Consider the following 13,366-nt stretch of genomic DNA (forward strand, 5'->3'; position numbering starts at 1 on the left):
GGTGCCGAAACGCAGAACCAGTGATTTCAACAGTTGCAGAGAATTACACTGCTGGAGAACGAATGCTGACAGAGGAAAAAACGTACTAGTGAGCGCACAGGCCACACAGCAAAACAGCCGACTGCAATCTTTGTTGCTCACTTCGGCTCGGCCCGTGTTCACCAGAGTGGCTTCCATGAACACCCTCAGCAACCACGGTGGTCATTTTACCTCATGACACAATCTTAAGCCGCAAAAAAGCAACGGCACGGATCTAGCACAACGCAAGAATGACAATGTTTACATCTCAAAGCTGGGACGGGGCCAGCACGTTCCTGCTTTCCCCTGTTTCGCTACTTAGGTACCTGCCGTCCTTGTGTCTTAGCTAAGACGGCACTAGAGTCGTAATCTTGCAAGCGACCTATTCAAGTCAAGACTGAAGCCCAGTCTTAAGCAGCCATGCTAGCTGCCTATCCTTAAGACTCCAGTTAAGTCTGGACTTAATTAAGACAGTCTTAAGATCGTTTGTGCAAGCGGATGTTACAAGAATGGGGTTAGAATTGTGATCGTTAATAGTGACAAACTGCGTGCGATTAGTGAGAAATTCTTCTATCCATTTTAAAATATCGGTAGGCAAGTTCAAGTATGACAGTTTTAGTAGTAATCGTTTGTGTGGTACCTTGTCGAACGCTTTTGCATAATCTAGGAAGATGCATCGGTCTGCAGGTTAGTGTCAAGATTACCATGCAAATCAAGAAGAAAAATAGCAAGCTGGGTTTCACATGAGTGGCCTTTTCTAAAACCATGTGTGACGGATGAAAAAAGTTGTTAGAGTCGGGGAAGCTCATGATATTTGTGTAAATGACGTGTTCCAAGAGTTTGCAGGGTATGCTTGTAAGAGAAATGGGTCGGTAATTTACCGGTGAATTTTTTTGCCTGATGTTAAGACTGGAACGGCCTTACCAATTTTCCAGTCGTCTAGCATTCGCCCCGAGAGAATGACTGCAAGAAAAGTTAGCATAAAAATTTGTTAGAAATATCCCTGGTATTCTTTAGGAGCTTCGAGTTAATATTGTCACGTAGGGGTGACAAGGTCGATGACACAAATGAAGGGTCGATGGTTGCACTGAAGAAACTCTTTATTGGGCTGACTTGCGTCCGCAAAAAAACTAAGCAACTCGGCGGCGGTGATAGCAACAAACGTGCTCGTCGGTCGTCGGACAAAGAATGCTCGTCACACTCGGCAACGCTCAATTTAAAGGCTGCATAGAATAATCTAGATAACGTCGCAAACAGCTACCAGCACGGGCTGGAACATTGTGGAAAGACACCCGAGTGGCCGGAACCTTCGAGACAGATCTCGGTGCATCTTGCGCTACAACAAAACTGATAAAGGTGTGACTCGCGACATCGAGCATTAACAAACAAAGATTACGAAACTGATACTCGGTTCAGAATCAGAGTGATAAGCCTGTATGCCGGCGGCTGTTAAAAAAACAACAAATACGGTTTTGAAGGTTTCGCGGCAATATTGTCAATTCATAGTTTCTATTAAGGACGAAATATTTGATGACAAGAAAATGAGTGGTGGCATGGCACAACCTGTTTGTGAATGTAGCATCAAAAAAGGCATTTCAGTCTCGTTAGTAAATACAGATGCGAAGGCAGCATTGAAGATGGTGGCGCACTCGGCTTCAGTGAAGACTGCACCTGACTCATCTGAGAGCGTTATCTCGGTTGCATGATGTGGGTTTATGACTTGCCAAACTTTTCTCGGGTTACTTTTAAACAGAGTGGGTAAGTCTGAGTAGAAGAACGTGTGTTTGGCTAACGAATAGCGGAGAGATATGATTTTTCGGCTTCGTGACATTTTTCCCATGCGCAATTCGTATCGTGAAACCTGACTGAACGGTAAAGACGGTTCTTCTTGTTTTCTAAACGGTTAGGGGTTTTATTAAACCACGGCTTATGGGAATTCTCCTGAAAGCTGAAGAAAGGAATGAACTGATTGGTTAGAATTTCTAGTTTATTATTGAACAACGATCAATTTTCTTGAATAGACTGGGAATGAAAACGTGACGCAAAAACTGGAAAAAAACGCATTGAGTTCATTATTAATCATGTCATAATTTCCTTTGTCAATAAGGCGAATAGTTTTATTGAGTTTCCGTCGGCGCGTTGATTTGAGGACAATGTTAGCATGAATAACTTTGTGATCGCTGATTTCAGGCAGATAAGTAATGGGCTGAACACTGTCTGGATGATTTGTTAATAAGAGATCTAGAATATTCGCGCAATTATCAGTTACGCGGGTAGGTTCCAGTATAACTTGAGTGAGGTTCATGTTATTGAAGAAATCTAAGAATTCCCTTTGCTGCGCTATTATTAGCTATGGGTGTGGTATGGTTTTGCCAATCAATATTCGGAAAATTAAAATCGCCAAAGAGGAAGACGTGCGAATTAGGGTGCTTTGTGATCAGTCGACTTAGTGTGTTATTAATTTGGCGGGAAAAATCAGGGATGCTGTGAGGTGGCCTGTAACAAACACCGAGTAGGGCTGTGTTAGGTGCAGCGTGACAGTGTAGCCATAACATTTCTAAATCAGAAGAATCATCTATTAGTGAACATATAAAGTCCTGGCTGACAGCTATAAGCCCGCCCCCTCCGCGTGCTTCGCTGCGGTCTTTACGAAAAAGTTGAAAATTTGGCAACTCAGATAGTACTTCATTATCTGAGACGTCACCGTTCAGCCAGGTTTCAGTTAGTATCAGTAGATTACTACTTGATGAGACTATAAACAAGCACCCGCTTGGAAAGAAAACTGCGAATATTAGTGTATATAACGGAAAACAAGATGCTAGATACGGAACGATTATTGAAACGGGTGTTCGGCGGGTGTTCGGTGGAAACGGGTGCATGGCAGGATGATTGCTAATCTGACTGAGACTGGGTGGCAGCTGCTGACTGAGAAAGGGCGGCAGCTATTTCCTGTACTGTTTCCGAGCTTTCGTCACACATGCAGCGCCTAGAACCGATGTGCAAAGTCGTGTAGTTTAAAACGGATTTCGCAGAGTTTTCATTAGCAAACGCAATTAGCTGCTTTCGAGCCTGCCGGACTTTCTTTGAGAAATCTTCACCGACGCTAATGTCGGTGTCTTTAAATTTAAGGCCATTCGAGAGTATTGTGCTTTTAATTTTGTGTGAATTAAACTTGACAATGATTCGACGAGTGTGTTTAGGTGAGTAACGCTCAAGGCGATGAGTGCGTTCAATGCTCTCTGGACTGACTGTCAAGCTCATGTTCGCGAGGCAATGTTGGATAACTTTTTCTTCGGAGTCTGCGTAATTTTCGGACGGGTTACTATCGGGAATACCATAAAATATGAGGTTATTACGACGTGAGCGATTTTCTGCGTCATCGATCCGTGCCTCCAAGAGGTCAATCTTGGAGGCCATTGCATCATTTTCAGCTTTAATTGCGTTCAATTTACTCTGCAACGCCGAAAAGGCCCTCCAGATGGGCTATGCGCTTAGACAGACTAGGTATAAAATTGTCAGTTGAGATGATCTGGTTCGTCCAGTACTTCGCAATTTAGAGTAGTCTGATCGCCGGATAGATTTGTTAAAGGGACACTAAAGACAGCCAAAGGTGGTATCAAAATCTAATAAACTACATTTGGTGACACTGTCGCCGCATATCCGGCAGCAAAAAATCGAATAATTGCTGAGATATTGCGATAAGAAGTTGAGGTTTTTTCTTGTTCCCGCCGGTCGAATTCAAACTGTGCCCTCCGACTACGTAGTCAGAGTTGAGTGACGCACACTATGGCGTAAGCGGAGACTCGGGGATAGCTAGCGAGCCGGCGCGGCCCGCGGCGTCGCATCCCTCAAGGGCCAACATGGCAACAGCGTACTCGCAATGACGGCCACAGCCGAAATAAATAAAACGATGAAGAGAGTAATTTACCGAGCGATGGGCCCATAAAGGCAGAAAAAAACATAGAGCGCTTGTAATGCACAATACTTTACATGTTGATAAGCTTTCGCGCTCCTTCTTGCACTGTGTATAAACAAACCGAGCCTTCGGTCATCGCAATGCTTCCTGACATGTTTACATACAAATAAGATTTGGTTACCAGCAAAATAGTGTCCTCGCTGCTGCGCTTGTCAGTTTTGAAGCTTCGTCGCACATTTTTCCTTCAAAGTTTGTGCTACAGCTTCGTGTTCAGCGAAAATTACGTCCACGGTAGCAGCACATAACCGAAGTGCCGGCGCCACTACATTTGCCAGCGCTGTGAAATTCCACATGTTAAAATGGATCCAGTGCACAATATAGTGCGCATAGGCATCCAGAACATTAGTTGCAAGACGTGAGAGCAGGCAGCATGCGCCGATGATCAAGAAGTTGTAATTTTTAGACCGGCAGCAGAAACACTTTATTGTAAATGGGGCCATGACATAAAAACTAGAAATATTTCCAAGGTTCCTGTGGCGTGGCGTCGATCCATATGGAATAAGATTCTTGCCGATAGAAACATCACCGGATATACCATATGATTTGATTATGCTTCTGGGCCTGCACTCAATATGGAAAACGAGGATGCAATTTGAACTTGCTGATCTTGTCGTGCGTCCTGTTCGCGAGCATTTTGTTGAAAGTGTCGTTTCACTAAGAGAGTGTTACCGAGCACTCCCTGATCCACCAGAATGGATTACCTTGCTTGATGTTTTGGTGTCGCTGCGAAAATTTTAATCCGTGTTTGCCGAAGCCTGGCTTACGCGTTTTATGCACTGTATTTCTGATTTCACTTTCAAATGTCAAAGTCGGCAATAAAGAAAAAAAAAAGTGGCGTAGCAAAGCGGTTAGCGCCGAACGTTACGAAGCAAGGTAGCGAGTTCGAGTCTTACCGCTACTGGCGGTCTTTTTTTTTTTTTTTACTAATCGATTTTTTTTTTAACCTTTTGTAATGTATTTCTGGTGCTTCGTTATTTTTAGTTTTTACTTTTTACCCGAGGCCCTTTTTTTCGCCGGGCGACGAGCGCAATATATCGACGCTCTCCTTGGTATGAGCGGCAAGTATGCCCCCTTTGTTTACGACGCCTGCAAATAGCACGTTGAAGGTCTTGTTGACGCAGTATATGTTGGTCAGATGTGCCATGATTTAGTGAAAAATTGAATGATAATGCGTTTTTCCTTCGGTACTTAGCATATGTATGCTTTTCGTGGCGTACGTAGCAGCAGCCAAGCGGTCAGGTCGCAGTCGAAGCGGCAACGGCGACGATATGTTGGCGCAGAAGTGTGAACGAAGGAGCGTGTCGGCGGTAGCGGATTTCGCTCGCTCGTGCCTCCGAATGCTCAAATGGGAACCATCAAGGCGCATCTGTTGCTCCAAGCTCGTAATTCAGGCGCTGCAGGTTCAAACAAATTATCCGAGTGCGCACGAAATGCCTGAGCCGAAACATAACCAAAACTGAAGTGGGTGCCTGTAGCGCCTCCAAGTATATTTTTGTATTTGCCTTGCAACGGTTACGTTGTCTTTTCGCCGTCGTTTACGTATGATAAAAGCGTGTTATCATGTTTGAGAAAAAACGTACTACCGCATTCAAACATGCAACGTAATTCGCATTTGTCAGCCTCCGGGATCCCTAGCGCGTCACATGATTTGTAGTTGCGAGCCTCGGCTGTTTGGCTGTGGTGGCGATACCTGTATTTCTGTTATTCTTCTTTACAACCTTATAACAGCTCTGTTTTCAGTAAGAGTGGTCTTTTTGTAATCAGGAACTGGTATTCTATCGATGCAAACCCACTTCCTTTCTCTCTTTAGTGTCCCTTTAACTCGGCAAGCACCGCTTCGCTGATGTTATGACCTGGATTAGATTCAATGTCGCCTGCTAAAAGTAGCAAGGCGCGCACAACATTACAGCACACAACAACAATGGAAACGCAACAATGTGGGCTCGGCAGCTGAATAAGGAAGTAGTTACTAGATCTTTTTGTTAGCAAAGAATACTGGACACCAACCTGCATGATGAATGCGAATGGGTTAGTGAACTGCACGGGAGCGTAGCCACCGAGCCCACAGAGAAGCACAGAAGGTTGATCCTCTTTTATATCGGCTGCTCATGTCTGTGGTGATGAGGCTTTCCAGTTGTCGTCCGGAAAACGGCATTCTGGCACGGGCTCCGTCGGACATGACGTAGCTTCGTTTCCGGGTGGATAAGAGGACAGGGCGGCATAATCGCTGTAGCACGAGGCCACAGGCTGAGCAGTAGCTGGAGAGAGGGCTAGCAGTGCGACGAACAGCGCGCTGGCAGTGAACGTGAACACCTGCATGATGAATGCGAATGGGTTAGTGAACTGCGCGGGAGTGTAGCCACCGAGCCTATCGAGAAAGAAAGAAATACACGTCAGTTCAAAAGTCCATGGGCCACTGCAATCCTCTCGGCCCGCTCGATTAGCCGGCATTGTTCGGTCAGCTCCGTGTGGGACAAGGCATCTTCCCAAGTTGAGAGGGTGTGGTGAGTTATTGGTGGAATGCCGCCGGGTGGCTTTGGGCAGGCCAAAGCAGAATGATATAGTGTAAGTCGGTGTTGTTGGCAGGTGGGGCATTTTTCTGGGTAGCGGGTGGGGAAGAACAAATGTTTGTGGTACAGATTTGTATACGTGTGAGTCTGCAGTTGTCGTCATGCCAAAGCTTCGGCCTTGGTGAGTGTTGGGTGCGGCGGTGGCAGTGTTCTTCTTTGTGTACTTTAATATAGTGTAATGTGGGTGTAAGACTCTAGAACTGTGCTGGCGTTTTCTGTGTCTGCTTCCCCCTCCGCTTCCGTCGACAGTACCCGGAAGGTTACTGCTCGGGCGAGTGCGTGCGCACTTTCGTTGCCAGGAAGGGAGGAGTGACCAGGAGCCGAAACAATTTTAACAGTGGGAAATGTATCAAAGTTTATAGGTGGGAGCACGCGTGAAGCATCGAAAGATAATGTGTTCTTCGCGAAGGCGCAACACGCAGCTTGTGAATCTGTGATTATTGTATATGTCGGATTGGTGAGATGTTTGTCATGTGTGCACATGCTGTGTATGAAGGCGAGTGCTACCACTACGGCGGTCTCCTCAGCCGTCGTGCTCGAGTTCCTGCCACGAACGGAGCCCGTAATCTTGATTGAGCCGTTGGCGTCCGTAACAGCTAGTGCCATAGCGTCTGTGCCCGTTCTATCAGCTCTTCTGTGGTGTTGTAGAGGCCAAGCTGAAGCAGGCGATGCGTCGACGTGTACGGGGGAAGTCCGAGGGTTGTCTTTACTGCCGATCGTAGAACGACGTTCAGATGATTGAGTTCAGTTCGATTGAACTTGTGATAAGGAGCGTGAAACGTCATACGGCGGCTGATTAATAACGCCTGCACGATTCGCATGGTAACCCTTTGCTTACGCCCCCACGTCTGTTGGAAATACGGCGGACCAAGTTCGCCACCTGCGCGAATCGCTTCTTCAGCAGCTGTATAGTGTAGATCGCTCGGCCGTTGTTCTGCAGATACAAGCCCAGCACCCCTAGTCGATCCGCTCTAGGGATGGGAATTCCTTCGAGATGCAAGTCGATTGCCCGGTCGGCTACTTGGGTCCTCACTCGCGCACAAATCACGAGCCGTTCTGGTTTTACAGGCGCGCATGTAAGCCCGCGCTCAGTTGCGTAGTGCTGTGTTATCTCAATTGCTTCTTGAAGGTTGTCTTTAATGTAGCCGTCAGAGCCTTTGGTGATCCATAACGTGATTTCGTCTGCATAGAGCGCATGATGCAGACCAGGAATTCTAGACAGCAGCGGAGGAAGGCCTGCCATCTCCATGTTGAACAATGTGGGCGACAACACCGAACCCTGTGGGGTGCCTCCACCAGTGAGACGTATCGGTTCAGAGCGTACGTCTCCAATACCCAGGGTAGCAGTTCGATTCATGAGGAAAGCCCTCACGTAATCATAAGTTCGTTGACCACAATGTGATCTCGCTAGGCCCGCCAAGATGGCATCGCGCGACACGTTGTCAAAGGCCCTCTTCAGGTCTAAGGCCAGGACAGCACGGACCTGAGTCCTGCCGGGATGATCTGTCACAGCCTCTTTAAGCTGAAGGTGAACATCTTGAGTAGAGAGATGCGACCGGAACCCGAACATGGTGTCAAGGAAGAAGATATTGGCTTCCAAGTGTGGGTGCAGCCGGCTAAGCACTACATGCTCCGTCAGTTTCCCAAGACATGACGTCAGGGATATGGGTCGAAGATTATGGAGGGAGAGCTGCTTGACTGGTTTCGGAATTAAATTTCTGTCAGCATGGTGTCATTCTTGCGGGAGTGTACCGGTCCTCCATACGTCATTATAATAACTGGTCAAGGCAGTTATTGATTCGTCGTCAAAGTTCTGGAGCATCTTATAAGTAATACTGTCCACCCCAGGGGCAGTGCTCCTTCTCAGGCTCGCGAGTACTGCTCGAACCTCTGATTCCGTGATGTCGTCGTCCAGGGGTGAATACTCATTTTGATGGGGGTAGTCCCTATGCTGCGGTCTGGGTCCCGTCAGTATATAGCGCGCCTTCAGGGCATGCAGCAGTGCAGTGCTATCTTTCACTTTCTTATGGCGGAGCTTGGCAACCGCTTTAGAGGTTTCCTGTTTGGTCTTGGACGGGTCGAGAAGGCCTCGGAGGAGCGACCACGTTTTGGCCGTTCCGAGTGTTACCTGCAGCCTTGCGCAGAGCCTGTGCCAGTTGGAACTCGTGAGCTCTTCCGCATAGCACTCTGCCGCAATAGTAAGTTCCGCTATACGTTTTCGTAGCTTGCGATTGTGTCGCTGCTTCTGACATCTTCGGAAAGTCCTCTTCGAGCTTCCCACAGATGGAGGAGGTGTGGTCGATCTCAGGTGCCTTTTCTGGGGCCTTCACTACGGAGGTGACGTTCTTTAAATCCGTCTGAAGCTGTCTCACCCATTCAGCCAAAGAGAGCCGCTAGCCATCTTTCAAAGCAAGTCTTTGTTTTCTGAAGGTGTCCCAGTCCATGAGGCGCAGCTGACGACCAGACACGCGGCCCCTCACTTGCATCGCCGCCTCAAGGATAAAATGGTCGCTGCCCAGAGACTCTTCTAGGTTGGTCCACGTGCACGGATGTTGCGTGCGAACTAGCGTCAGGTCCGGTCTAGTGTCGCGGTTCACGCTGTTGCCCATACCGGTGGGATGGTCAGTCAAAAGAGTCAGTTGGATGTAGGCAATAGCCAGGGCCAACTTACGGCCCTTGGAAGTTTCGGTTCTCTATCCCCACGAAGGGTAGGACGCGTTGAAATCACCCATAATTAGTAGAGAGTTCTCACGTGGCTTGACAATCTTGAAGGCGTCGTGAAAGAACTCTTCAAATACGTCCCTCTCGCCCTTTTCGGGAGGACTGTAAACATTCAACACAAATACACTGCCATGGCCTCTTTCTCGAGGCAGGAGCTCGAGCAAAACGTGTGAAATGTGTGAGCGTTGTGTCATTGAGCAATCAATCGCCCTGGAGGTTTTTCCTTTGTCGAATGCTCTCGCGGCGGATAGAGTCTACCTCCTCCTCCCCATTCCCCATTCCACCCCCCACTCGCCTTTTTTCTCCCCCTTCGGAATCTTCACGCTCCCAGCATTTTCTTGGTTTGGCTGCCCGCCTGTACGCATGTTTTCTCTTCTCCCTCTTTCCTCGCATTCAAGAGATCCCCTATGGCCGTCTTTCTTCATTTTTTCCTTTTCTTTTTTTTTCTTTCTTTTTTAGTGGTCCTTTTTTTCTGCGTCTCTACAATTTTCACACCTTTAAAACTGAAACTCAAACAATGTAACCACAGTCTTGAGAGAGACCGGACCCCGGTCGAAACGTCCACGAAGAATAAATGAAGTGTTAATCATCTTGGCTATTTATTTCGTCTGCAACCAAGAACGTCCTTCTCGCAAGGATATATATATATATATATATATATATATATATATATATATATATATATATATATATATATATATATATATATATATATATATGAAGGAAAGAAGCCAACAGTCGGCGAGGCCAAGGAAAGCGTTGGGGATGGTACATTGTCTTTTTTTTTTTTTAATGTTTACTTGGATAAGCACAGAAATTAGTAATGTAATCTGTTTAGGGCACAGATAATTAAACGTAAAGTAGAAGAAAAAACAACGTGCCGATGGTGGGAACCGAACCCACGACCTCCGAATATCGCGTCCGGTGCTCTACCAACTGAGCTACATCGGCCGCTGTCCCCCCTGCTACTTGCTTGGGTATTTATGTTGTCTGTATACGAACCTTGAGAGTGTTCACCAGCTCCACTCTCAGCCAAAGCGGCGGGCGTAGAACGTCCTTTGTTACCGCCAGCGTCACGTAGAACGTGATCAAGAGCGAGGGGAAAGCTGTGCTAGAACCCTCTTACGCTACCTATGGCTTCAAGACTGCCAGAACCGAGACCCCCGTAAGCTACAAGCAGATCAATTAAGGGGAAATGAGGGTACTCGTTATAATACATGAAGGAAAGGAGCCAACAGTCGGCGAGGCCAAGGAAAGCGTTGGGGATGGTACATTGTCTTTTTTTTTTAATGTTTACTTGGATAAGCACAGAAATTAGTAATGTAATCTGTTTAGGGGACAGATAATTAAACATAAAGTAGAAGAAAAAACAACGTGCCGATGGTGGGAACCGAACCCACGACCTCCGAATATCGCGTCCGGTGCTCTACCAACTGAGCTACATCGGCCGCTGTCCCCCCTGCTACTTGCTTGGGTATTTATGTTGTCTGTATACGAACCTTGAGAGTGTTCACCAGCTCCACTCTCAGCCAAAGCGGCGGGCGTAGAACGTCCTTTGTTACCGCCAGTATATATATATATATATATATATATATATATATATATTGGGAAGGAGAGGCTTTGGGAAAGGCTGCTCGAAGTTTGGCAGGGTCTGGAGATACATCTTCTTTGGAAATAACGTGGCCGAGAATGGTGAGCTGGAGGGCGGCAAAATGACATTTTATCAAATTCAGCTGCAGTCGGGCATCAGATAGACAGGTCAAAACGTACTTCAGAGGGTAGAGGTATGTTACCAAGTCAGGAGAAAAGACGACAATGTCGTCGAGATAGCAGAGGCAGGTCTTCCACTTTAGGCCACGCAAAATGATGTCCATTATCCGCTCAAATGTTGCCGGAGCATTGCAAAGGCCAAAAGGCATAACTGTAAATTCGTACAAGCCGTCGGAAGTTACAAAGGCAGTTTTGGGGCGATCAGCCGCTTCCAAGGGAACTTGCCAGTACCCGGAACGTAAATCTAGGGAAGAAAAGAGCTCGGCGTCTTGCAAACAATCGAGAACGTCGTCGATGCGTGGGAGAGGATAGACGTCCTTTTGCGTAATCTTATTCTGGCGGCGATAATCGACACAGAAGCGGATAGAACCATCTTTCTTTTTTACGAGGACAACAGGAGACGCCCAAGGGCTGCTTGAGGGCTGAATCAGATTGCGTAGTAGAATTCCTGCTCCAGCGTGGAGAAAGACTTTCTTGCATCGGCAGGCCCTGAGTTTTGCCTGCCCCGGTGGCTGACTGGTACAGCGATTGACTGCTTAGCCCGAGAGGGTGGCTTCGGTCTTTGTTGTGACAGTGATGTATTGATGGAGTGAAAAGGCTGCCAGTGGAAGTCCATGGCATTCTGACAATACGCTCCCTGAAGATTTCTTTAATCTCTGTCCCAATAAGGACCACGACTTCATCAGGCTGCCACAGCGGCGCATGTGAAGCTTCGAGCATCGTCGGAATTTTTGTGCACTAAAAGGCTTAGTATTTTCTCATAAGCCACCAGGGGTCATTAAAGGCAGTCTTTGGGAGACATGTAACTTCAGCTTGCATGACGTAATCCTTGTGTTTCGAGCATTATTCTATATTCAGAATATTCAGTATACTTCGCTGTACGAAGCTAACTACATTTTACAAGGATCCGAGATGTCCGGAGTATGTGCAGGAAAGTGCCAACTGCTCGTATGCCCACTAACACGATTTCACAGCTCCAGGATTCTTTGGCCCTGCACTTTCTTTTGTTAGTACACCAGCTATTTAGAATTATGCCTAACTAACGGCAGATTTCTCTTCCAAGGTGTCTGCGCCACACAACTTTAAGCGCGACGAAACGGGAAAGTTGACCTAGTATGAGGCTTGCCATAGTCGCTTCTCCTCTCTATATAAAGGCTCTGGCCAATCGCCACTCCCCGCCACGCAACGCAACGCACGCTGGCTACAGCAGCAGGGCTGCACCAAGTCCACCATCTCTGCAAGGCACGCATGTCATAGAAAAAAGTCAACGCTTGCAGGCGATATTGTACTCGGCATGCCGTCAGAATGCTCCTTCAAGACTAATAGTTTCGTCTGTCGAGCAACCTTCATTAGCAAGTAGTAAGCTTATTTCCCAGGTCCTTTCGAAAACATCTACACTTTCCGAGATGCACTAATATAGGCTTTCTTTGTGAGGGAGGCGGAAAAGTTTTCTAGAAAAGGAGGGTTTTTGAGTCGGCTCAACATACGGCTCATGGGCAAACTTCCGACCCTAGGTAGTTTCCAGTACTTCTCAGTAGCCCAAGATGACAGCCTTTCCTGGCTCGGCAGAATCTTTCTGCTTGGCAAAGTGGGTCGAGCTGTATTCCACAGGACCTCATTTGTGGTGCACCACTCTGAGAAATACCGCTGCCTACCCGCGATCGTGCGTGTACCTTGTCACCGTCATGTGTTATTGATTTCGTCTTTTACTTTCGATATTTCTCTGGAAAGGAAAGCGCTGAAAGACTGTTTTCTTCGAGTCGCGAGCCAGCGCTTGTGTCTTTTTTATTTGTCCCGTTTTCCCGCGCTGTTATTCACTATGAACCATTACCAACTTGCTCAAATCGCAGCCTTAATTGACGTTAGTTGCCCACGAAGGCAAACAAGACGCAGGAATATTATTTTAGAAGGTTAATGGGGGGGGGGGGGGGGGCATTGTGGGGGCGCGGTTACTTGGAGACTGGTCTGTCTGTCTGCACACCTCGATACTCGGGACACGACTTTGTAAGCAGCACACATTACGATAGTAATAGATGACCATCAAGATGTGGTGCAGCATGCAGTACAGGCGGACACAAGGCACTAAAATGTTTCAACAGACGATGGTGCAGATTGTGAGGAGCGTGGTAGTCTGCAAGCAAAACGCAGTCAACAGCCAGGAATCACTATTCGGACGGAAAACGAAACTTTGGAAGTGCCACGTAGATCTCATCGGCAACGGATCATGCCCACGTGGTAGCCGGACTATGAAACTCAAATTAGCTAGTTGTGTGTTCTGTTACCTCTTCCTTGCATGCATACTGAATTGACA

The 13,366-nt window shown here is 47.1% G+C and overlaps 1 protein-coding gene across 1 annotated transcript in view; it reads right to left on the minus strand.

Annotated features, from left to right (window-relative positions):
• Nucleotides 1–6,313, minus strand: part of LOC146187496 (uncharacterized) — a 224,094-nt gene extending 217,781 nt beyond the window's left edge. Inside the window, exons 1-2 of the mRNA XM_084608220.1 lie at nt 6,172–6,313; nt 5,924–6,096 (exon numbers count right to left, since the gene is read on the minus strand). Coding sequence (XP_084464346.1) covers nt 5,924–6,096; nt 6,172–6,313 — 315 coding nt within the window. The remainder of the gene's footprint in view (nt 1–5,923; nt 6,097–6,171) is intronic.
• Between the last annotated feature and the right edge of the window lie 7,053 nt (nt 6,314–13,366).

The sequence above is a fragment of the Amblyomma maculatum genome, chromosome 6, assembly GCF_055883805.1.
Source record: "Amblyomma maculatum isolate TAMU_Amacu chromosome 6, ASM5588380v1, whole genome shotgun sequence".
Lineage (NCBI taxonomy): Eukaryota > Metazoa > Arthropoda > Arachnida > Ixodida > Ixodidae > Amblyomma > Amblyomma maculatum.